This window comes from Adiantum capillus-veneris, chromosome 8 (assembly GCF_014529385.1).
Source record: "Adiantum capillus-veneris isolate H3 chromosome 8, ASM1452938v2, whole genome shotgun sequence".
Lineage (NCBI taxonomy): Eukaryota > Viridiplantae > Streptophyta > Polypodiopsida > Polypodiales > Pteridaceae > Adiantum > Adiantum capillus-veneris.
The window spans coordinates 81,222,320-81,247,188 of NC_140938.1; the positions used below are offsets into that span (position 1 = coordinate 81,222,320).

General features: G+C 44.2%; 1 protein-coding gene and 1 pseudogene across 1 annotated transcript; one reads left to right on the top strand and one right to left on the bottom strand.

The window, feature by feature from the left end:
• Positions 1-14,037: 14,037 nt before the first annotated feature.
• On the top strand, positions 14,038-14,688 carry LOC147452438 (putative glucuronoxylan glucuronosyltransferase IRX7 pseudogene; annotated as a pseudogene).
• A 1,512-nt stretch (positions 14,689-16,200) lies between these two features.
• On the bottom strand, positions 16,201-17,999 carry LOC147452439 (uncharacterized). Its single transcript, XM_086519253.1, has 2 exons — positions 17,188-17,999; positions 16,201-16,398 (listed from the first exon to the last, which is right to left on the bottom strand). The coding sequence occupies exons 1-2, from the start codon at positions 17,995-17,997 to the stop codon at positions 16,201-16,203; spliced, it is 1,008 nt and encodes a 335-aa protein (XP_086375379.1). The 5' UTR covers positions 17,998-17,999.
• Positions 18,000-24,869: the final 6,870 nt, after the last annotated feature.

Below are 24,869 nucleotides of genomic sequence, written 5' to 3' on the forward strand. Positions count from 1 at the left end.
TTTCATCATCCAAACATTTCTTTAGGAGAAAAAACCTGTCTAAAGTCAAGCTCAAGGGGTTATGAGCTTGGTAAATATACCAATTGTAATTTATAACTATAGTTTAGATAGAAAATGGGGCAAAGTCTATGGTTACAAAAAAGCCAACTTAAACCTAAAGAAAGTACAGTTGATGCTTAGATTTTAGGGAACAAATTTGAAGCCAACACAACTGTCATATGTAACACTTGATGCTTTAGTATCTTTTTAAAGAAGATTCAATTGGTTAGTTTAAAGTTGAATCGAAAGAGATCCACAATTACAATCATGCGATCTCCAAGTATGAAGACATGGGTAGGAATAGAGATTTAGCCAAGAAGAAGAATGAGTAAGCTCCAATACATTGTATATGTGTGTAAGAAGTCAAGAAAGAAATAACCTTCCTATCATGCGAGTGTGGAGAGATTTATTTTTTGCAAGCTTCTTGTTTTGTGCTTTTGCAATTAGTACTTTTTTTTTGTTCTTTTGCAATGCAACATGGCCCAAATGAGCTTGTCCAAGACAAAACTTGCGCATAGCTATAGGCTAAAAGCAAACAAATATGAATTTAAAACTAAATTTTCTAGTACAAATAACCAAAAACATTTGCTATAGTTTCCTTCATTTTAGCTTAAATTTTTTAAAAAGTACCTCTCCGCCTTTATCACAAAGGCCTCTGCAAGAGATTAAGGACGTTCAAAAGAATGAAAAGACCAACAAAAAATCCTTCAAATAAGTTAGTACTATTTTTTCATTCCTTATGCAATGCAACATGGCCTACATGAGCTTGTTGAAGACAAAACTTGTGCACAAACTATAGGCCAAAAGTAAACAATATGAATCCAAAACCAAATTTCCAAGTACAAATAAACAGAAAAATTTTCAACGTTTCCTTCATTTTAGCTTAAAAATTACCTCTGCACCTTTATCACAAAGGTCTTTCTGCAAGAGATTAAGGATGTACAAGAAAATGAAAAGACTAACAATAAAACCCTTGTTAGCTACCACCTAGAGAAAAGTATCCTCTTTACAAAGGAATTGAAAGTATGGCAAGTAATCTCACAAGGTGGTCTTAAATCTTTCTTAAACCAACATAGAGACATGCCAACATAGTGACATCAATCATGTAGTCACACATTGTTACCACCCAAAAATTGTGACCAAAAAATACATAATCTGTAGATCATAGTAGTGACAAAATCAAATGTATGGATCTTCTCACAACAAACTCCTCCCTCTTAGCTTGGAACGGGCCCACAAACTATAGGAGAAAGACACCACTCATAGAGTACATCCTCTAGCTCTAAACACATGCAATGTCTCAAGTCTTCCATGCTCGCCTTTCCCAAACTGGCACACTTCGCAAAACACATCCATGACATAGTCGCAACACTTTGTGAATGTTGCTAGAAACCACTGAACCATGTCACCGACATAGAAATAAACACCATTACTCTTGCAAAATGAAACAATGTGCCAAACTTGATTAATACAAGGACCATTCAAATCAACATCATACAAGATAGTGACTTACAAAAAAAAACACTACTTCTCTCTGCACCATCTCTATTAATTCACAATCAACTTCTGTCATAATAATCAATATCTAATTCTCCTAAATGGTTTTCTCATGTTAAATTGATCATTTAATATGGGAAAGTGCCAGGGGAGAAAAAGCTAGAATATTGGTTAAGTTAGCAGACCGGCCACAATAGGGATCCGAAGGAGGGAATATAGGGATCCAAAGGGGGGGCCATCTTCAAAAGAGCCATGTGCAACAATGGGCTAAAAAGACCCTAAGGTTCAGCCCATTAAGACTTCCAAACAAAGGTCAACCTTAAGGGAATTGGATGCTTTGTGTGTGTACAAAAAAGTCTTTGCAATCCCTACTTGGGAGGGGGCGAGCCTTGCATGTAGGGGATGAGAGAGAAAGCCACACACACACACACACACACACACACACACACACACACACACACACACACACACACACACACACAAGCTCCCTGTACACAAAGGGAATGAGGGACACATGTCAGCTCCCTAGGTCAGATGCCCACAAGGTGTACCCAATTTCTATTGGATGGCCTTGGAGGTGGACCAATGAGGATTAGGCTAGAGTAAATCTAGTTTAATTAATTTAAAAACACTTAATAAAAGAACCAATGAGAATTAAGTCCTCTAGAAGACTATTGGAGAGTCTCCTAAGGGGTCCAATGAGCATTCAACAACCCAATGGCTTGCCTGATTCCTATTGGCCAGGAGGCAAAGGGGTCCAATGAGAGTTTAGTTAAATTATTAAATTACCTAAATCTCTCACAAAAGGGGACACATGTCAGAAGGCTATCACTTATGCTACTTAATAGTCATTGGCTTGACCTTGGGAGGTATAATGAGAGTAGAGCAAGAGCAAATAGCAAGAGGGCTCGTCCAAGAGAGAGAGGGGGCTGATTTTTGCAAGGCATTATCACACACACACACACACACACACACACTCTCACACAGTCTATGTGAGAAGAAAAGAAGACTATCTCTTCCCAAGCTTTAATGGAGAGCTCATCACCTACTCCAAGCTTGTGAGATAGAAGCCTACATCGACATACTCTTGGCATGTGGATGCAAATCCAACCAAGAGCCAAGCTTCAATGCATGCTCATCTCCTCTACCAAGCTAATTACTAAGCTAAGCTATGCTAATATGAGTGATTATGTGAGGAGATGTACATCTTTCTTGTAAGATACTCCTTCCTCTCAATCTACTCTCATACCTTGCTAGCTCTCACCATCTTCGAAGGTGTGTGAGGTCTTGGGTCTGAGACCAGGGATAATTAATGTTGTATTTGCTAAGTGTTTTTCTTAGTGCATGAAGCTTTCATCTTCATTGCAGTAGCTAGTCTTGAAGGAACACAAAGAATTGTATTGTACAATGTCTCTCTTGATGGGAGAAACCATAATACAAAGCCTTTTGGAGGGGAGACCGGCTCCATGCAAATCCGGTCCTCAACTGTTGTCAATAGCTTAATTTCTCTCTCTTTTGAAAGTATTGTTCATGCTATTTAACTAGGTGTTATGATTTTTGTTGCTCTCTCCACCCAAGCACTCTTGTAATTCTCATTAGGAATCTATTCTAATGAAATGCCCACTATGTTCATGCTAATTTGCGCTACACACAAGTTTTTAGGCCATTAAATGTTACATTGGTATCAGAGCACAAGGTTTCTCTTTTCTTGCTCAAGAAGGGAGGTCCTCAAGCTAGCTATAAATGGTTGGTATTATTAATTGCCTGTGAGTAAGTAGAATAGGGATTTTTCAGCCTTGCAGTGCGCCTGCCTTCGTGCAGTTAATGGGGCATCACCGTCGAGAGCTATGGTCTTAATAGTGGAGTCCTATGGGGCTTAACCACTATTAAGCTATTAGAAGCTTGACAGGAGCCGATGCTGTATTGGTGTTGAAAGACCCTCTCTTCTATTCCTTGCAATTAATGGTATTCGAGCCACGGGTACAGTAGCTTGAGTTCTTTTTCTAAAGGGGTAAAGAGGAGTAGCAACTAGGGCTTGAAGTGCCAAAGTACACCTAAAACGTTTAGACCTAAAAGTTGTTAGAATGGCTGACAATAGTAAAGAGAGTGAAATTAATGTTGATAACTTTGATTTTGCTAATGAGCAAGCTACTAATGATGCTCCGATGCTTGTTAACTATCTTGTTTCTAAGCTTCAACAAGCCATGGGCAATCCATCTCTCCAAAGTGAAGTGCAACGGTAGCTCCGTGCTCACGGGATTCTCCAAGCTCTTCACCATGACGAGAGAACACCTAGGAAGCCTCCTTGTGAGACTCCCAAAAGAGGTCTCTCTCCGATTCGGAAAGAAGAAGAGAACCCATACGAAGGGCTCAAGAATTTACTTCTTGATGATGCATCTCCTTCCCAAAGGAGAACTCAAGAGCCTCCATCGAACAAACGAGAAAGAAGTGAGTCTCCCGCCACCTCGGCGGAGATGGCTCCACGAAGACGGCGGGCTAAACGCTCTCCATCACCACCAAAGTGGAGAAGACCATCACACTCTTCTCCACACCATAATTCAAAGAGGGATGATAAAAAGCAAGAGAAGAAAAAGGCAAGAAAGAGGACACCCTCTTCTCCATCTTCTTGATCCTCTTCCTCTTATGAAAGTGATGGTGAAGACGACGAAGATCAAGATAAGAAAAAGGCGAGAAAGAGGTCACACTCTTCTCCACCTTCTTCAAATTCTTCACCTTCTGAAGAAAGTGATGGTGCAACCTTTGAACCATCAAAAAGAAGAGGCCATAGGAAATCCTATGCCGCATGGAAGAGGTCATCCAAGCTGAAGAAGTTCAAAGAGGGAGGGAAGAGCATCTCTTTCCTTACCTATGATGGCACCTTTTGTGCTACGGACAAAGTCTTGGCCTTTATCCAACATTTTGCTGCGGCGTTTGGAGATGAGGGCTTCACAGAGTCCTCTAAGCTACGCCATGTAGCTATGCACTTTCAAAAGTCTGCCAGACAATGGTGGTCTAGCCTACGAGCTAACGGTGAAGCTCCACGAACATGGAAAGCTTTAAGAGCTTCCATTATGAAGCATTTTTTGGCCACCGATGCCAAAGACAAAGTACTCACCGAATGGCGAAGCTTAAAGCTCTCTCCCTATGAATCCATCCACAAATATGTAGACAAGTTTTGGGACCTACAACTCAAAGCCACTGTCTTCAAAAAGTTGGATTTTGGAGAGCAAAAGCAACAATTTTGTGCAGGCTTAACCGAAGAAATAGCGGAGTATGTCAACTCCCAAAGGCCACGTACCATATCGGCGGTAATACACCATACTATGATGGCCTCTCGAATCAATTTCCAAACGGGGGCTAAAATAAATAATAAGCCCACGGAAAACAAGGGTTCCAACGAACCTAAGGGGAAGGACAATGTCCAAAAGTCTCCTAAGGGCAACTCCAACAAAGCTAAAGAGAAGGGAGTTTACAAAGGTAAGAACAAACTCTCTCCTGAAGAGCTTGAATGTTATTTCAAGGATAACCAGTGTTTCAAGTGCGGCGAACAAGGGCATGCGTACCGCGCTTGTCCCCAAAAGAACAACCGCCAAGATCCTCCTAGAGCTTCCTTGGTTGAAATCCAAGAGGAGGAGACTCACCAAACTCACCACAAAGGATCTCCTCTATGCCATGCTTGGGGAAAGGTAAGAGAACATGATGCTTTTATTCTCTTTGACCCTGGTTCTACTCACAATTTTATATCTATAGAGTTGGCCACCAAGCTAGGCATACAAGATTACGAGATGGGAGATGTCCTACCCGCAGACAGTGCTTTCAAGGAGTAAGAAGCTTCAGTCACTCCCTTAATTGGGAAATCGAGGCTTCATGTTCAAAGCTATGTGGACAAAGAGGACTTCTTTATCTCTCCTCTCAAGCATGAGGATGTAATCCTAGGGGCACCATGGTTTGATCGCTTGGCTGCCAATGTTAAATTCCCTGAAAGGAGAATCTCCTTTAAGTTTAGGAAAAAAGACATGTATATAGATGCTAAGGAAATGGGTAACACTATCCCCATTGTACATACACCAGCTTTCAACAAGTCAATAAAGAGCTCTATTTTCGTGTACATGATTTTTGTTAAAGATTCTCAAAATGAACCTAATGCTTTAGCAAAAGAAAATAAAAGCAACCAAAAGGAATTAGAGTTATCCAAATTTCTTAAGGGGTTTCAAGATGGTTTTATTGACGACATCCCTTGTGAGCTACCTCCTAAACGAGGTAATGAGGACCATGCAATTGAACTTCTTCCAGGAAGTTCACCGCCTAACAAACCTCCTTATAGAGTCTCTCAAGCTCAACAAGAGGAGATTATGCGGCAAGTGCACGAGTTAGCTGAGAAGGGCATGGTTAGGCCTAGCTCATCTCCATTTTGCTCACGTGTGCTATTAGTGCAAAATAAAGACGACACATATCGTATGTGTGTCGACTATAGAGCACTAAATAGGATCACTATCAAGAATAGGTTTCCCGTTCCACGGGTAGAAGACCTATTTGATAAGCTACAAGGATCGACCTACTTCAGTAGGATTGACCTAAAAAGTGGCTATCATCAAATAAGGATAGTTGATCAAGACATTGTAAAGACCGCATTTCGCACCACATTTGGTCTTTATGAATACATTGTCATGCCTTTTGGCTTGACCAATGCACCAGCCACATTCAACCGCTTGATGGAGAAGCTGTTCAGGCCTCATGGAACCTTCACTGGACTGTTCTTTGATGATATTATCATCTACTCTAATTCATTAGATGAACACAAGCAACACCTCCAGGTAATATTTTAAGTTTTAAGAGAGAATAAACTTTATGTTAATCGAAAGAAAAGTGAATTTTTCTTACAAGAGATTCAGTATTTAGGTCACATTATCTCTCAAGATGGCATCCAAATGGATCCATCCAAGTTAGAGGTAATAAAAGGATGGCCTAAACCAAGGAATCTTCATGAACTAAGAAGCTTTATAGGTATGTGTGCATACTATAGACGCTTCATAGAAAAGTTCTCACAAATTGCGGGACCATTACATGACCTAACAAAGAAAAGCGTTAGGTATACATGGTCTGCTAAGGAGAACAATGCTTTTGAAAATCTTATCTCTCAACCTGTGCTTACACTACCGGATCTCTCAAAACCATTTGAGGTCCAATGTGATGCTTGTGGTGATTGCCTTGGAGCTGTTTTGCTCCAAGAAGGGCACGCCATAGGCTATGAGAGTCGAAGGCTCGACCCTGTTGAGCAAGCTCTAGGCATATATGAAAAGGAACTCCTTGCAGTTCTACATGCCTTAGACTCATGGAAGCACTATTTATTGGGGACTCCTTTCATTCTGCGAACGGATCACCAAAGTCTTAAGTACTTCATGACGCAGACCAAGATCTTCGACAAACAAATGAGGTGGGCAAAGTTTCTTTAGCAATTGGATTTTCATATTGCTCACATTGCTGGCAAGCATAATCAAGTAGCTGATGCACTCTCAAGACGACCGAGAGTGAATGCGGTTTCTATAGCAACTCACAATGATCTATCTTCAATGATAGATGAGTATGTTATTGATCCCGATTTTAAAGATGTGATTTCAGCCCTTGCATTAGGGAAGAAAGAAGAACAATTTACTTTACAAGATGGTTATTTTCTCTATGGCATTAGACTATGTGTTACTAACTCACTACGAGAGAAAGTAATGTATGAATCTCATGCTCCACCTTATGCGGGGCATAGAGGGATTCAGTCTACCTTAAAGGGAATTGAAACATATTTCTATTGGCCTACCATGAAAGTGAACATACAAGAGTATGTTTCTAAATGTCTGGTATGCCAAAAGACAAAATTTGATAGAGGGAAGCAACTTAGATTGCTTCAACCCTTGCCAATCCCTAATTCACCATGGGAGAGCATATCCATGCATTTTATCTTTGGATTGCCTAAGTCTATCCATGGGAATATGGGAATATGGACGATAGTAGACAGGTTCAGTAAACAAGCTCATTTTATACCTGTCAAAAAGACTATCAAAGCCCATCAAATGGCAACCCTCTTCATTTCAAAAATTTTTAAATACCATGGCTTGCCAATGTCCATAGTATCGGATAGAGATCCTAGAATGACCAGTAATTTTTGGAAGGGTCTCTTTGAGAATTTAGGGACAAGGCTAAACTTCTCTTCGGTCTATCATCCACAAATGGATGGCCAAAGTGAAATAGCTAACCTAACCATTCTCGATCTACTAAAAGCCTATGTAACGGAAGTAGATCAAAGATCCCAATGGGAGAAGTACTTACCCTTAGTGGAGTATGCTTACAACAACACTGTACATACTTCCACGGGAAAAGCACCTTTCGAGGTAATTGAGGAGAGATCAAAAAGTCCCTTGCTACTTAAGGTACATGGGAAGATCTTCGCTGTAGATGAGTATAGCCAAGACCTACAAGAATATTTTCAAAAGATTAAGGATGCTATCTCTATCTCACAGCAAAGGCAAAAGGCTGCTGTTGAAAAGCACAGAAGAGCCCAAGCCTTTAAAGAAAATGATTGGGTCTTATTAAAATTTCCCAAGGCTCGATTAAGGCACACGACGGGCAAGAATACTATGGGACACCAAAAGTACTATGCTAAACTAGCAAAAAGGTGCTATGGTTCCTTCCAGATTCTTAGGCCAATCAATGAGATGGCCTATCAACTCAAGTTGCCCAATCATTGGCTCATACACAATGCTTTCCATGTGAGCCTATTAAAGCCTTACAAAGGAGAGCCACCTCAAGAACCAACTATTGAAGACCCACCGGAGATCAAGGACCAAGAGGAGGTGCTGCAGCCCGAGTCCATTCTCCGACATGAAGACAAGGTACTAAGAGGCGGTAAGACTATCCGACGATATCTTATTCAGTTTAAGAATTATCCTTTTGAAGATGCTAGATGGATGCAAGGCATACAATTAAAGGATAACCTAAACCTTGTCAATGCTTACAATGCTTCCCAAGAGTAAGCAAATGTACAAAATGTTAAAAATGAACAAAGATTTTTTTTTGTCTTATAAGACTCTCTTTTTCTTTATTGTGCACAAAAATGAAGTAGTATGCATGCTTAGATCAAGTTTGCGAAGACGACGTCTCCCAAACACCAAGTAGAGCTTGTCACTCTACTATGGAAGACTGATAAGACTAATGTGCAGACATGCTTGCGGCAGCTTCAGGCTCTCAAGCGCCAAATGGACTAGTCGTCCATTGTGGAATTATGTCGTAGGGTAACATAGGGATCCTCTACCCGCTAAGAAAAGGACTCATGAATATGCTTTATCTTCTCTACACCATAGTCGAGGACGACTATGATTTCAAGAGAGAGGTAATGTCATAATAATCAATATCTAATTCTCCTGAACGATTTTCTCATGTTAAACTGATCATTTAATATGGGAAAGTGCTAGGGGCAAAAAAGCTAGAATATTGGTTAAGTTAGCAGATCGGCCACATTAGGGATCCAAAGGAGGGAAAATAGGGATCCAAAGGGGGGGCCATCTGCAAAAGAGCCATGTGCAACAGTGGGCTAAAAAGACCCTAAGGTTCAGCCCATTAAGACTTCCAAAATGCTAAGGTTCCAAAATTCAAAGGTTGTGTCCAAAGGTCAACCTTAAGGAAATTGGATGCTTTGTGTGTGTACAAAAAAGTCTTTGCAATCCCTACTTGGGAGGGGGTGAGCCTTGCATGTAGGGGATGAGAGAGAAAGCCACACACACACACACACAAGCTCCCTTTACACAAAGGGAATGAGGGACACATGTCAGCTCCCTAGGACAGATGCCCACAAGGTGTACCCAATTTCTATTGGATGGCCTTGGAGGTGGACCAATGAGGATTAGGCTAGAGTAAATCTAGTTTAATTAATTTAAAAACACTTAATAAAAGAACCAATGAGAATTAAGTCCTCTAGAAGACTATTGGAGAGTCTCCTAAGGGGTCCAATGAGCATTCAACAGCCCAATGGCTTGCCTGATTCCTATTGGCCAGGAGGAAAAGGGGTCCAATGAGAGTTTAGTTAAATTATTAAATTACCTAAATCTCTCACAAAAGGGAAAAGGGAGACATATGTCAGAAGGCTATCACTTATGCTACTTAATAGTCATTGGCTTGACCTGGGGAGGTATAATGAGGGTAGAGCAAGAGCAAATAGCAAGAGGGCTCGCCCAAGAGAGAGAGGGGACTGATTTTTGCAAGGCATTATCACACACACACACACACACACACACACACTCTCACACAGTCTATGTGAGAAAAAAAGAAGACTATCTCTTCCCAAGCTTTAATGGAGAGCTCATCACCTACTCCAAGCTTGTGAGATAGAAGCCTACATCGACATACTCTTGGCATGTGGATGCAAATCCAACCAAGAGCCAAGATTCAATGCATGCTCATCTCCTCTACCAAGCTAATTACTAAGCTAAGCTATGCTAATATGAGTGATTATGTGAGGAGATGTACATCTTTCTTGTAAGATACTCCTTCCTCTCAATCTACTCTCATACCTTGCTAGCTCTCACCATCTTCGAAGGTGTGTGAAGTCTTGGGTCTGAGACCGGGGATAATTAATGTTGTATTTGATAAGTGTTTTGCTTAGTGCATGAAGCTTTCATCTTCATTGCACTAGCTAGTCTTGAAGGAACACAAAGAATATAATACAAAGCCTTTTGGAGGGGGGACCGGCTCCATGCAAATCCGGTCCTCAACTGTTGTCAATAGCTTAATTTCTCTCTCTTTTGAAAGTATTTTTCATGCTATCTAACTAGGTGTTATGCTTTTTGTTGCTCTCTCCACCCAAGCACTCTTGTAATTCTCATTAGGAATCTATTCTAATGAAATGCCCACTATGTTCATGCTAATTTCCGCTACACACAAGTTTTTAGGCCATTAAATGTTACAACTTCTGTGGGGAAAACACAATCATCTAATACATAGCAACAATATGATGGAAACAACCTCTCCAAATTTTTCTCCCCACTCTCTCTGTCATAGCTCAACACATCTTGACCGACACAATGCCAAAGACACCTTGTAAGATCAAGCACCTATTTGAATAAACAAATTGTAAATATGATATTACCAGATTAAGAAGCTTGCCATAGAATAAATGAAAACAAGATTCACTAAAACATCAGTGGTGTTACCGCCCCTCTAGTGACAGGATGCCGATATGCCTTGGAGTCACACATAAGTGTCCAAGTACAATGAAGCACAAGCCCCAATCTCGATGTATCTACAAGGAACTCCCCTATATGCTCAACTAAGCACATGCAACACAAAGCAGTTAATCTATGTAGAGGAAGCTCATGTTCCACGTGAACAATGGGCCTTGTGCAGAATGCCCACTTATTGGAATAGGAAGTGTTTTGGTGTTGTGGGTATGAAAAATTGTGATAAAACTCTTAAAAGTCATGATATAGGTTTGGTCGTACCATGATTTTGGTAAAAAAGATGCTACAAAGACAACCATAGAGAAATGGCTGTGGTTTTGCAATCATGATGTGGAGCACACAAAGGTAGTTAAAAGCTAGGTGAAGGAGTCATCGATAGCCCCAATGATCTGGCCTATTGCAAGGGGGACAAAAGTTTCAAGAGAAGATCTCGCTAGTCTTACAATGGGAGGTTTTCAAGTGGTTGGTATAGCACACCAAACTGCAAGGAAAACAGGGTTTCCTCGCTATGCGGAGGAGGTTCAAGTAGTATGTGACAAAAGTGGAGGCATGGTACTTCAAAAGAAGCATAGAAAAGGATTGAGGCAGCTGTAGTGATGGCTGCAACCTTCTTAGAGGAAGTCTCTATGATTGAAAAGAAACATGTTGTGTTTTGTATACTCACTAAAAGTTGTTATGATGTTCATATCAAAGACGAGCCAAGTTGTACATGTACACATTTTCAAAAAAGTGTGATACCTCAAAAGTCATACATTGCTTGTAAGCACATTATGTGTATGTGCATGTCTTGGGCTTGCAACCTAAGGAGCACATGGTAATACATCAACCTACATTGATCGCAATGGATGTTGCCTTCATACTTAGCCAACCTCGTAGTGCAATCCCCATTCTATAAATCCTTAAGTTTCCACATAAAAAATAGGCAACCCCATTTTGCCTCTCCCTCTATTTTGTGAAGTAGTATGCTCTCAAGTTTTTGATCACACAATGCTGGTATGGTAATTCTTTTTATGTTTAATGATGCAACAATATATATTTATATATGTGTGTGTGTGTGTCATAATAATCAATATCTAATTCTCTTAAACGATTTTCTCATGTTAAACTGATCATTTAATATGGGGAAGTGCCGGGGGAGAAAAAGCTAAAATATTGGTTAAGCTAGCAGACTGGGTCACAATGGGGATCCAAAGGGGGGGACATCTGCAAAAGAGCAATGTGCAACAATGGGCTTAAAATATCCTAAGGTTCAACCCATTAAGACTTCCAAAATGCTAAGGTTCCAAAATTCAAAGGTTGTGTCCAAAGGCCAAACACTAGGGAAATTGGATGCTTTGCGTGTGTCCCAAAAGTCTTTATCAATCCCTACATAGGAGGGGGCGATCCTTGCAAGTAGGGGATGAGAGAGAAACACACACACACACACACACACACACACACACACAAAAGCTCCCTTTACACAAAGGGAATGAGGGACACATGTCAGCTCCCTATCCCAGATGCCCACAAGGTGTATTCAAATCCTATTAGATGGCCTTGGAGGTGGACCAATGAGAATTAGGCTAGAGTAAATCTAGTTTAATTGATTTAAAAACACTTAATAAAAGAACCAATAAGAATTAAGCTCTCTAGAAGACTATTGGACAGTCTCCCAAGGGGACCAATGAGCATTCAATAGCCCAATGGCTTGCGTGATTCCTATTGGCTAGGAGGCAAAGGGGTCCAATGAGAGTTTAGTTGAATTAAATAATTACCTAAAGCTCTCACAAAAGGGGAAAGGGGGACATATGTCAGAAGGCTATCACTTATGCTGCTTAATTACCATTGGCTAAGCCTGGGGAGGTCCAATAGGATGCTAGCAAGAGAAAAAAGCAAGAGGGGTCGACCAAGAGAGAGAGGGGGCTGATTTTTGCAAGGCATTATCGCAGACACACTCACACAATCTCATGTGTGAAGTAAAGAAGACTCTCTCTCCTTCTCAAGCTTTAATGGAAAGCTTACCAGCTACTCCAAGCTTGTGAGAAGGGAGGCCTACACCAACAACTCTAGGCTTTGTGATGCAAATTCAACCAAGAGCCAAGCTTCAATGCATGCTCATCTCCTCTATCATGCTAATTATTAAGCTAAGCTATACTCATATGAGTGATTGTAGCGCGGATAATGTGTCGTGCTTTCTACAGTGTGGGTGCCCCTCAGTGCAATGTGCGTGACAATCTCACTCAACAAATGGAAACTCACTCAAACAGAATGAAACACAGAAACAATGGATAACAACAGAACAACAGAGACACAACAGTGGACCAGAACATGTGGACTCGACTATCTCAAAGAACCATGTACAGACTCTGGCGTGGCAGCACACTCAGATCCAACCCAGGACTCACAAGTACAAATGGGGGTGTCGATGCTCAGATGTGCAGGGTGAGTGCGAAGGTGCTCTGTGTAAGACTCGCTACCAAGACTCGCTACCAAGACGACTACGTACAAGATAATGCCACTGGCCCAAAACGACTACTCATATGTACCACCATAAAGGGCCACCAACGGCTCATAAATGTCAGCCATGTGGTGACCTGGCCACGATGTCCACTAGACCACCATCAGTACCCTGCCACTGCCACTGCCACTGCCACATGTCACTTCCAGCCCAGAGGGTCCGTCCAGTGTGAAACAATCTAGACCAACTGTACTAACTGTGTCCTATGAAAGTGACACTGTAGCCTGCTACCTACAGGTTGCCCGCCACAAGACCGTTCACCGTCTCGATGAGAGGAAATACTGAAAAAACTGTGAAAGAAAACCATTAGGTACTGCATCTGCACATCTTTCTTGAAGTAGGTTCTAGGCCCAAAAGTGGAGTTTAGACACACTGCACTGCTTGCAAATGTTTTAAGCCTCTGGATAGGTGGGACTCAGTATGATTGCATAATCCAAGAATAGCAATTGGCTAAACAGAATAAAGCTCCACAGCAAAGAGATAATGCTCGGTTTGGATCCAGCGCATCTTTATTATTGATAACCATAGTGAGAGGAAAATGACCTGGTCCATGCTTGCAGATAACCTTGCCACACTTTTTGCAACAACACTCTTCTCGAACGGAGGGATGACCATAAGCCCGAGTAACACCGCAAGGAGGGATGACCATAAGCTCGAAAGGAGAGATGACAATAACCCGAAAAATTTGCTGAGGCTGAGGGGGTAGGGAGGGCTAGATAGGGGCGAGTGGTGGAAGTTGTCAATAGTACAGTTTTATCGGGCTCCGTCTCAAAGCTCTCCATCATGGACCTTAAGGAAGAGAGATTTATGCTGGCCAGGCCTAAAGGTGGATTGAAAGAGTTGCATGTAGATTTGTCAGATAGTCTTCAGAACTATAGCTCAGCAGTCAGCAATGGGTTGATTAACCCACTGGGCTTGTCCAATGACATCAAGATCTACATTTATAACCTTCTGTCCTCTTTCAATACGGATTGGCTGAAAGATGACCAATGCTCCAACCATCTATTTGCTGGCGAAGTCGCCATACATCAAAGATTGCTTTCTAGTCCTGTCAGGACTTTAGAGCCTGTAGAGGCAGACTACTTTTTTATGCCAGTTTATGTATCTTGCAATTTCAGCACAACATCACGTTTCCCTTCTCTAGGGCATGCCCGATCTCTATTAGGGTCAACTGTGAAGCTTGTCTCTAGGAAAATGCCATACTGGAATCGCAGAAAAGGAAGGGATCATATCTTTGTTGCTACCCATGATTATGGACCTTGTTTTCACACAATGGAGGATGTTGCCGTGACTATGGGAATTCCAAGTTTTCTAGGCAATTCTGTAATCCTGCAGACCTTCGGTCGAACTGACAAGCATGCTTGCCAAACAAGAAATAGCATCACAATTCCAAGGGAGGGTGAGGGTAGGGGTGGAGCGAGGGGGGCTTGCTAGGGACGAGGGGAAGGAGAGGGTGGGTAGAGGCAAGGGGGAAGGGGAGGGTAGGAGCAAGAGGGGGTGGGGTGGGTAGGGGCGAGGGGGGACTAGGCAAAGGCCAAGGGAGGGGGAGGGTAGGGGTGGGGGGGGGCTGGGACGAGGGGAAGGAGAGGGTAGGGTAGGGGCGAGAGGGGGAGGGTAGGGACGGGGGTGATGGGGTGGGTAGGGGCGAGGGAAGGTGAGGGGAGGGTAGGGTAGGGGCGAGGGTAAGTGGGGGGGAGGGTAGGGGTGAAAGGGGGAGGGTAGGGGCGAGGGTAAGTGAGGGAGAGGGTAGGGGTGGGTAGGGGCGAGGGTGAGTGGGTGAGGGGGAGGGACTAGGGCAAGGGGGAGGGTAGATAGGGGCAACCGAGGAGCACACAACTATCATTAGTAATATAGCTATCATGATCTTGATTTTGGAAGTCATCTTGCGAAACGCACTCTGTGAAGGGAGTTTGCGATACACAGAGGAGAGCTTTGTTCTGGTCGGGAAAGTAGACACCAAAGGTGTTGATGTTTGAGGGGGTGTGAACTCCCGTAGAGGAGATTTCTTATTGCTTCTATGCTTCTTCATAGGCTTAGGTGGCCCATTAGGTTTAGTTACTGTGGAACCATTTGAAGAGGGTGTACCTTCAGGCAAAGAGTGAATAGAGACTTCATAACAAGGCATAGATTTGGTAGCCTCCAACCACTCCATCAAATCTTTGTCTGACCCTTCAGGTGTAGTAGGTTGTTCTTGTTCAGGGTTGGTTTCCATTGACAAAGAAACTTGCTGCACCACTGGATCCATACCTCCTTCTAAGAGGATGGGTTGCATCGAGGAGCCAGAACTTTGTATCCACATTGTGCCGTTTCCCCAATCATGAAGTGCTTTAGTGTGTCGCAGCCATGGTCTTCCAATGAGCAAATGAAATCCGCCCTCAACCTGGGGAAGACGAACCACAACAAAGTCTAGGTTAAAAGTAAAGTCTTGTACCTGCAGAGGCACATTGTCCACTATGCCCACTGGGTAGACTGTCCGCTGGTCGGCCAACATAACTATGAAGGGAGCAGGGCGAGTAGGCTGTAGACCTAGAGCCAACATAGTGAACTCGGGCATCAGGTTGATGCCAGATCCACCATCCACTATCACTCCTGAGAATTGCCGACCTAAAACGGACACTGTCAGGCGAGGGCTTCTATAATCAGTGAGTGGAGCAGCAGGATTGGATATCATATAGGACTCTGATGGTCGCACTGGGAGGTGCCCGCCACTAGGACCCGCTCCAGGATAAAGTGATTGAATAACAGCAAGGGTGTCACTTCTAAAATTTGCATCTAGCTGCAACATGTCATAAAGGGACACTTGTTGGAAAGTGTTCTTCAAGACTGTCTCTGCTGTAAGCTTCTCTTTTTCTACCTGTTGTTCTTCTGGTATCTTGATCTTCTGCAGATCGAAAACTGCTTCCAAGAAAGCTTCATCAATATCAGAGAGCAAGGATTTGGATTCTTTTATGGCACTGGGGGATGGCTTGTTAACAGCTCTGCAGGTAGGGTATCCACTGGTGTGAGAATGTGTGGTGTAGTTGAACTTGTTGGAATGATAAGACCGAGAGTAGCTCTTTGGGCTCGGGTGAGGATGCCCGATGGCTCCTCTGCCAACTGCGGCAGCTTATTTTTAAGGGTAACCATGTGGGTAGAAGGGGGCGGCTGAGAAACAATGCTAACTGCTATCAAATTGAGCTTGGGAAAGGCAAAATCATTGCTTTGACTTGAGTTCAAAGGCGTGGATGCATGAAGTTTAGGGCAATCCTTATTGTAGTGATCCTTCGATTCAGGGCAATGACGGCAAGCAGGGAACCCTTCTGGCAGGGGGAATTTGCTTTGGTAATGCCCATATTCCCCGCATCTGTATGACAAAATGGGCCGATTCAAAGGGCGAGTCGAAGTACGAGGTGGTCCTTGCTCCTAGTGCATTGAGTTGGAGGTGGAGGCATAGAAGCTTTGAGGAGATGAGGGAGCATGGGTATGATAAAAGCTCTGAGAGGGAAAAGTGCTCTGCATACCTTGCATAGGAGGGGCTGTCAGCAAAGGTGGCATATGGTGTGGATGGCCACAGGGAGAAACAATGTTGGATGCATGTGCTGGCCCTTGCTCAAGAGAAGGACCAAGACTTTGCTGTATTTTTCGCAATCCCTTGAGGTAGTAACAATCCTTGTCCTCATGTCCAGATTTTTCACAGAAGTGGCAGTAAACCCGAAGGGGGCATTCCTGTGGAGGGTGCCCTGGAGAGCGGCATGAGCTACACCAAACCGTAGCCTTAGTGTCTTGCTGACACTTGAGCTCTTCTAGCTTGTGCTTAATCTGTTCCAAAGTCTCATGATGTGGAGGCTTCTCTTGTCTAAGAGAGAAGGACCTCTCCTCTTGAAGAGCTCGCTGTAACTTAAGGGCTTCCAGTTCCCTTCGTAAAGAAGTCAAGGGGTCTGATGGACTGTCCACGAGTATAGGGGCAGTATCTAACTGAGGAGAGTCAATGAACTGCATTCTTGCTCCCTCTTTTCTAGTAGCAGTAGCAACAAAGTCTTCCAGACTGGCTTCAGGACGGAGGCTTTCTCTAAGCTTTTGTTGAGAAGTCTTAGGAAGAGCCTTCTCTACCCACTTCTTCACCATGAATTCCCCTGGTTGCTGAGGCAACTTGGCGACCAGGGACTTTGTTTTGGTCATGAGCTCTGCAAATGTCTCCTTGGGCTGGAGCAACAGGTTGGCCAACTCATCTAGAATCTTCTCTTGATAATCCCCTGGTCGGAAAGCTTCACAGAACTGCTGTCTTAACATGGTCCAAGTAGTAAAGTGGTTTTCAGCAAACTGACTATACCATTTATCTGCAAGACCATCCAAGGTGGACGGGAAGAGCACCAGGTATGCGTCTTCTCTGTTGAGGCCACGACCTTTGCAAAGAGAGACAAACCTCCGAGCATGGTCGTCTGCATCCTCTGTGGAGAGACCCTTAAAGGTAGGGAACTTGATGTTCACCTTTGCCACAACACTTGTGAGCTCCTCCATGGCCTCTTGCTCCTGAGTCTGTTGATCACTAGCTTGCTGTAACAAAATGGGGGAGAGCCTTACCGGAGAAGGTGACCTGGAGGATGTAGAACCGATCGAAGGAATGGAGGTAGCCGTATGAGTAGGTATGGGTGATGGGGTTAATATGCTTCTACTAGGCACCAAGGGTTGACGCCGTCTGTGGTAGTACTTCAGAGGACTCAGTAGTGCACTTTGACGCTCCAATGACCTCCTTGTATGTGTCATGCAGTAACCGCCAACCCCACCAAGCTTTGGGCAAGAATACCTTCACTTGGGTAAGACGACCTTCACTTGGCTGAACCTTGGTCTAGACTCTACTAGACCAGGGCGAGTGACTAGACCACCTAGACTGGACCAGGACGAGGAAGGACTAGACCAGGACGAGGACTGGGTGGACCAGGGTGAGAGAGGACCAGACCAGCAAGGCGAGAGACTAGACCAACTAGATTAAGCTGTCAAGGGTGAAACTGGACTAGACCAACAAGCTTCACAGGCGAAGCGAAGAAAACCAGCTACTCAACAGAGTGAGACTTCAGTTGAGGTCCTAGCGTGATCGCCAAAATGAGAGCACCTGTAGCGGGGATAATGTGTCGTGCTCTCTACAGTGTGGGTACCCCTCAGTGCAATGTGCGTGACAATCTCACTCAACAAATGGAAACTCACTCAAACAGAATGAAACACAGAAACAATGGATAACAACAGAACAACAGAGACACAACAGTGGACCAGAACATGTGGACTCGACTATCTCAAAGAACCATGTACAGACTCTGGCGTGGCCGCACACTCAGCTCCAACCCAGGACTCACAGGTACAAATGGGGGTGTCGAGGCTCAGATGTGTAGGGTGAGTGCGGAGGTGCTCTTTGTAAGACTCGCTACCAAGACTCGCTACCAAGACGACTACGTACAAGATAATGCCACTGGCCCAAAACGACTACTCATATGTACCACCATAAAGGGCCACCAACGGCTCATAAATGTCAGCCATGTGGTGACCTGGCCACGATGTCCACTAGACCACCGTCGGTACCCTGCCACTGCCACTGCCACGTGTCACTCCCAGCCCAGAGGGTCCGCCGTCCAGTGTGAAACAGCATAGACCAACTGTACTAATTGTGTCCTATGAAAGTGACACTGTAGCTTGCTACAGTGATTATGTGAGGGATATGTACATCTTTCTCGTAAGAATACTCCTTCTTCCTCTCAATCTACTCTCATACCCCGCTAGCTCTCACCATCTTCGAAGGTGTGTGAGGTCTTGGGTCTGAGACCGTGAGGGAATTGATGTTGTGTTTGATAAGTGTTTTGCATAGTGCATGAAGTTTCCATCTTCATTGCACTATCTAGTATTGAAGGAACACAAGAAATTGTATTGTAAAATGTCTCTCTTGATGGGAGAAACCATAATACGAAGCCTTTTGGAGGGGGGACCGGCTCCATGCAAATCCGGTCGTCAACTGTTGTCAATTCCTTAATTTCTCTCTCTTTTAAAGTATTGTTCATGCTATCTAACTAGGTGTTATGCTTTTTGTTGCTCTCTCCACCCAAGCACTCTTGTTAATCTCATTAGGAATCTATCCTAATGAAATGCTCCCTATGTTCATGCTATTTTCCGCTACACACAAGTTACTAGGCCATTAAATGTTACATTGGTATCAGAGCACAAGGTTTCTCTTTTCTTGCTCAAGAAGGGAGGTCCTCAACCTAGCTATAAATGGTTGGTACTATTAATTGCATGTGAGTAAGTAGAATAGGGATTTTTCAGCCTTGCAGTGCACCTATCTTTGTGCAGTTAACGAGGCATCACCGTCGAGAGGTCTTAATAGTGGAGTCCTACGGGGCTTGCCTATGGCTTAACCACTATTGAGCTATTAGAAGCTTGATAGGATCCGGTATTGTTTTGGTGTTGAACGACCCTCTCTTCTATTCCTTGCAATTAATGGTATTCGAGCCACAGGTACAGTAGCTTGAGTGCTTTTTCTAAAGGGGTAAAGAGGAGTAGCAACTAGGGCTTAAAGTGCCAAAGTACACCTAAAAAGTTTACACCTAAAAGTTGTTAGAATGACTGACAATAGTAAAGAGAGTGAAATTAATGTTGATAACTTTGATTTTGCTAATGAGCAAGCTACTAATGATGCCGCGATGCTTGTTAACTATCTTGTTTCTAGGCTTCAATAAGCCACGGGCAATCCATCCCTCCAAAGTGAAGTGCAACGGCAGCTTCGTGCTCATGGGATTCTCCAAGCTCCCCACCATGACGAAAGAACACCTAGGAAGCCTCCTTGCGAGACTTCCAAAAGAGGTCTCTCTCCGATTTGGGAAGAAGAAGAGGATCCCTATGAAGGGCTCATAAATTTTACCCTCTTGGTAAGCTTGGGCACATATCTGACATTTTGCAACACAAAAGTAGTGCCATTATGTATCTGAAGTTTCACATCACCAATGCCAATAACGTCAAGCTCACAGGAATCACCAAGCTTGACTATGCCATGCATGGATGCATAAGAGAAAAACCACTCTCTATGTGGTGTGACATGAAAACTTGCACCAGAAAAGAATCCAATTTTGTGCATAACCCTCATCCTGTGTAACCAAAGCATCTAAAGTGAGATCTGAAGTGAAAATGAGAACATCTGAGGAATCTACTGTCACCTCTGCATGAATCTTTGTTGGCATAATGATCATCACTAGAGAGGAGCATCCTCTACTGTAGTGGTAGGTATGGGAGACTCAACCATAGTGAGCTCCTCAATCTTTACCGTACTTTTGCCTTTGCCAGAATTATCCTTTTGTATGTTTTTCTGATCTCTTAGGAAACTGCCACAATCCTTTTTGTAATGGCCCTTCTTATGGCAATAGTAACATTCGACATTTTTGGCACTGCGGCCTCTACTTGAGTTCCTGCATCTTCTAAGACTATGAAGATTTTGCTCTCTACTTTTGCTTTTGTATTTGTTCCTGTCCACGGCCTCTTGCCTTCGTTGAACAGCCAACCATATATACATCTTCATGACTAGCACCGTCGACAGATTTATGTCGAATTTCTTCAATGAGCAACGCCTGTGACAACATTGAACACTAACTTGCCATTTGGAGCCAAATTGCTAATGGCTGTGCAAAAGATGTCCCATGAACTGGGTAGAGAGCATAACAAGAATATAGACTTGAGTTCGTCGTCAAACTCCTTAAAGTCTTGAGATGTCAACTGATTGAAAGAGGAGTTGAACCCATTTAAATGACCAGAAACTGTGCTACCTTCTTTCATGTGGAGCTTCATAGGCTTTTTCATGAGAAAAACTTTGTTGGATGCACTTTTGCTCAGGTATCCCAAAGTTCCTTGATTGTTATCTTCCTTATGATAGTGAAAAACACTGACTCGGCTAGATGTAGACGTATTGTAGCCATGGCTCTCGCATCCAAAAGCTTCAATTGAGCTTGCGTATAGTCATCATCCTCTGCACGCTCTTTTAACGGTTCTAATAGGTCTTTGTTTGTCAAAACATCTTGCATGCGCTATTTCCACACGATGAAGTTGCTGCCATTGAACTTGCAAATGAAATACTCCTCCTTTTCTGAAGAAGAAGCCATCACTGACAAGAGGGTTTGAGAGGTGCCAAACTATGGTGAGAAGCTACAAAAATTTGAGCAAAGTCTCCTTTGTATGAGGAGTCAAAACTCAACTCAAAATACGCATAAATCTGCAAACTGCACTAACTGGGTATCTAATGCACAAAACCACTGCTCTGTGTGACCGCCAATTCCGCGTCAAAAGCACAAAAAATCCATCCAGATAAATGTCCTATGGCGAGGGTACCGTAAATGGGGAAGTCTAGCTACCTGTATCACCGAAGGTGTCTCAACATTTGAGCACACCCCAACTCAGAGAAAACCTCACGCTATCGACCCTCCAAAAGGCTAATGCAGACACAAATGGACTAGCCATAGTTTCAGAAAGGGCTCTTCTCGTCCGAGTCTCATAAACGGCTGGAAAAAACTGACAAAATAGCAAAAAATAGCTCCACACATAGTACAGTGGACAATGTCCACAACTCAACGTACATGAGTAAAACCGCGCTCAAACAGGTGTCAAGAACTGCTTAATGCAGTAAAAGTAATCCCTGCGGGGAAATCTGCTCTTAAAAGAGCTCAGTAGCACTAGGTGTGCTCACAACAAAATGCATCTGTCCGCAAAGAATTTGCTATCGAAATGACTACCAGATCGTCTGTGAAAGCGTTGTGTCTTGTAATCTGGAGAATCTGTGTAAATAGGTTGAAAAAACCCCCCTGTAACCTGTAATCTACTTGTCGGTGTCGCTATGTGCCAATTTGTGCCGCCGGACAAAAATACGCTAGTCCAATAGCCGCAAAAGGTGTCGTAGCCGAAAAACCGTGCCGTACAGTGCGATCGGTACCCATGCCGGGTGTCACTCCTCTATGGTAGAGGCACCTCACTCGTGTGCATGGGAAGTACAGCTGTTGATCGCGAAAAAAATGTCGTCCATGTGAAACCGGTGTTAGGTCGGATATTGAAAAATCCGCCGCAATGTGTAAGGATGTTTAGCCAGGGCGCAGGAAATGGTGTTGAAAATCGATGTGCCGATGCGGAGCAGTAAATCGCTGATGTCGGTGTCGTCTCCTTCCGCTAGACGGGAGTGGCTAGCCGAATAGCCGCAGATGCCTGTGCTCGAAGTTGGAGTCGGGCCATAAAGGCGGAGGTGGATCGGTGTCGAACAACTGAACTCGGGTCAATGCACACGTCGGTGTGTGCGCGTGAGCGCGCGCCAAAGAATGCTCGCTCTCTACTTCTCTCTTTTGAGAAAAATCTCTCTCATAAATCATGCTTGTTATATGTCACTCTTTTGCAGGTCCATTTAAGATGGTCGAGGCCTGGTCTCTTTACTCCAGTTTCGGAGAGTGTGAGTCGGTGTCAAAAGAGCTCGGGTCAGAGGATCGGGGAGGCCTTGCACACACACAAGCTGTGTGTTAAAAAAGAGCTTACACACAAAAAAAATTCGAGTTTGGCTAAATCGATTTCTGCAAGGTCATTGACGAGCCAGAGTATGACGAGGCACAGTGTGTGTGTGTGTCGACAACCTGCCAGGCTGTCCACCTTGCCTGCTTGAAAAAATTGCCAGCGCCAGTGTGTGTGTGTGTGTCCTTGCAAGCTCAAGCTGCTGCCCGGCTACTGCTCACGCTCTCAAAAGCTCATTGAGATTGTGTGTGTTCTTTGTGTGTTGCCCTGCTCGCACTACTCACTGCTGCTGCTGCTGAACCCGTTGTGGCTGACCTGTTGCGACCGCACGCTGCCAAGGCTGTAGCACTTGCCGCTGCCTCACAGTTGCAGCATTACCAAGTGCACCAGGCCCGCTGCCCCCAATCTCTCACACACGGATACATACCCACACACACACTACACACATACACGCATACACAAGTACTCCCTCTCTTCCCCTTCTCCCCTCTTCTTCACAATATGAAGAGAGGGTAGTTACGAAGACAACCATGTCTTCCCCCATCATCAAGACGCCGGCATCGACAATGAAGACAACCTTCATGCTCACGAACAAGAGGCTTGCACAATTGGAGAAGGACATGAAAGAATGGCGGATGGAGAGAGAGATATGGGAGGAGGAGAAAGCCACCTTCATCAAGCTATGGAACGAAGAGAAGGAGGACATGAGAACAGAAATCCAAAATCTCAAAGAGGAGAAGGAGAGAAGGGAACGGGAGAACGAGAAGGAGAGGGAGAGATGGAGGAAAGAGCAAGAAGAGATGAAGGCACAAATCGATCTCCTTCATGCTTCCATCACATCCCTCACCCCCGAGGAAGGAGAGATTAAAGAGGAGGCTAAGGAAGCCCTCAAGGAGGAGATCACCAAAGCCCTCACCGCAAGCATTGAGGACAAACTAGAGGCCACCAAAGAAGGATGGGTCGAAGTGGTCAAAAAGAACATCAAGAAGGTAGCAAGAAAGGAAGCCCAAAAAGATGAGGTACTCATCGTACACACAACCATCGAGGAGGAGAAGATGCGACAAGCTCGCCGTCTCAATGTGCGAGTGACCGGCATCAAAGAAGAAGAAGGGTCTACACCCGAGAGCGATGGGAAAGCTTTATGCAAGAAAGTGGGATACAAGGAAGAAGAGATCCCTTTCTCCAAAGTTTGGAGAGCCGGCAAAGATCCAAAGAAGAGAGCTCTCATCCTCCAATTCGCCTCCGAGGAGTCTCGAACTTCTTTCCTCCGAAAGAGGGTCATCTTGAGAGGGCTAGAAGGCCCCCCGATTTATCTTGATGATGACCTCACAAAGATGCAACAAGATCACCGTTGCGCGCGCATGCCTAGAGTCCACCAAACCCGCAAAGAAGGGAAGAAGGCAGTATATCGAGATGGTAGGGTTATCATTGATGGCAAGACCATCGCATAGGGACTCGCGGCCTGTGGGACACACGAGGAGATTCATGTCACGGTTTGGAATTGCAATGGAGACCTATGGACACACCCAGAGAGACTTGAGGAGGTGATGAGAGGTCGAGACATCATTCTACTTACAGAGACACACGAGAGCCCAGAGAGAGGGTTACCACGGATACATGGATTCCAGTGGGAGTCTCTACATCGGGGATGTATGCGCCAGCACACCACTCGCGGCTCAGGAGGAGTGGCCATACTCTTTAGACAGGGGCTTCACAGCAGACTACAGATTGTTGCCCGGGATCCACAGGCCCGCTACATGTGGATTCGCCTCGAGCTCTCACGAGACAGGATCGTCTACATTGCCCTTTGCTACTTTGCTCCCACAGGCTCCAGATTCGCCCCTATTGAGCAGGAGTCACCGTACGCATGCCTCACGGAGGAGATTATGGAGTACTCCACACTGGGTGAAGTCTTCCTTATGGGAGACTTCAATGCTCGTACGCGCAGTGAGCAGTGTGAGGCATATGACCACGAGGACCCAGAGGCACTACACACTCTAGATGAGGAGGCTACTATGAGAGATACAGCAGACAGAGCTCCAGTCACAGCCTACGGACGACATCTACTTCGACTTGGCTCCCAGCACTGTCTCGTTATTTATAATGGGATGGTCCAGTGGCCC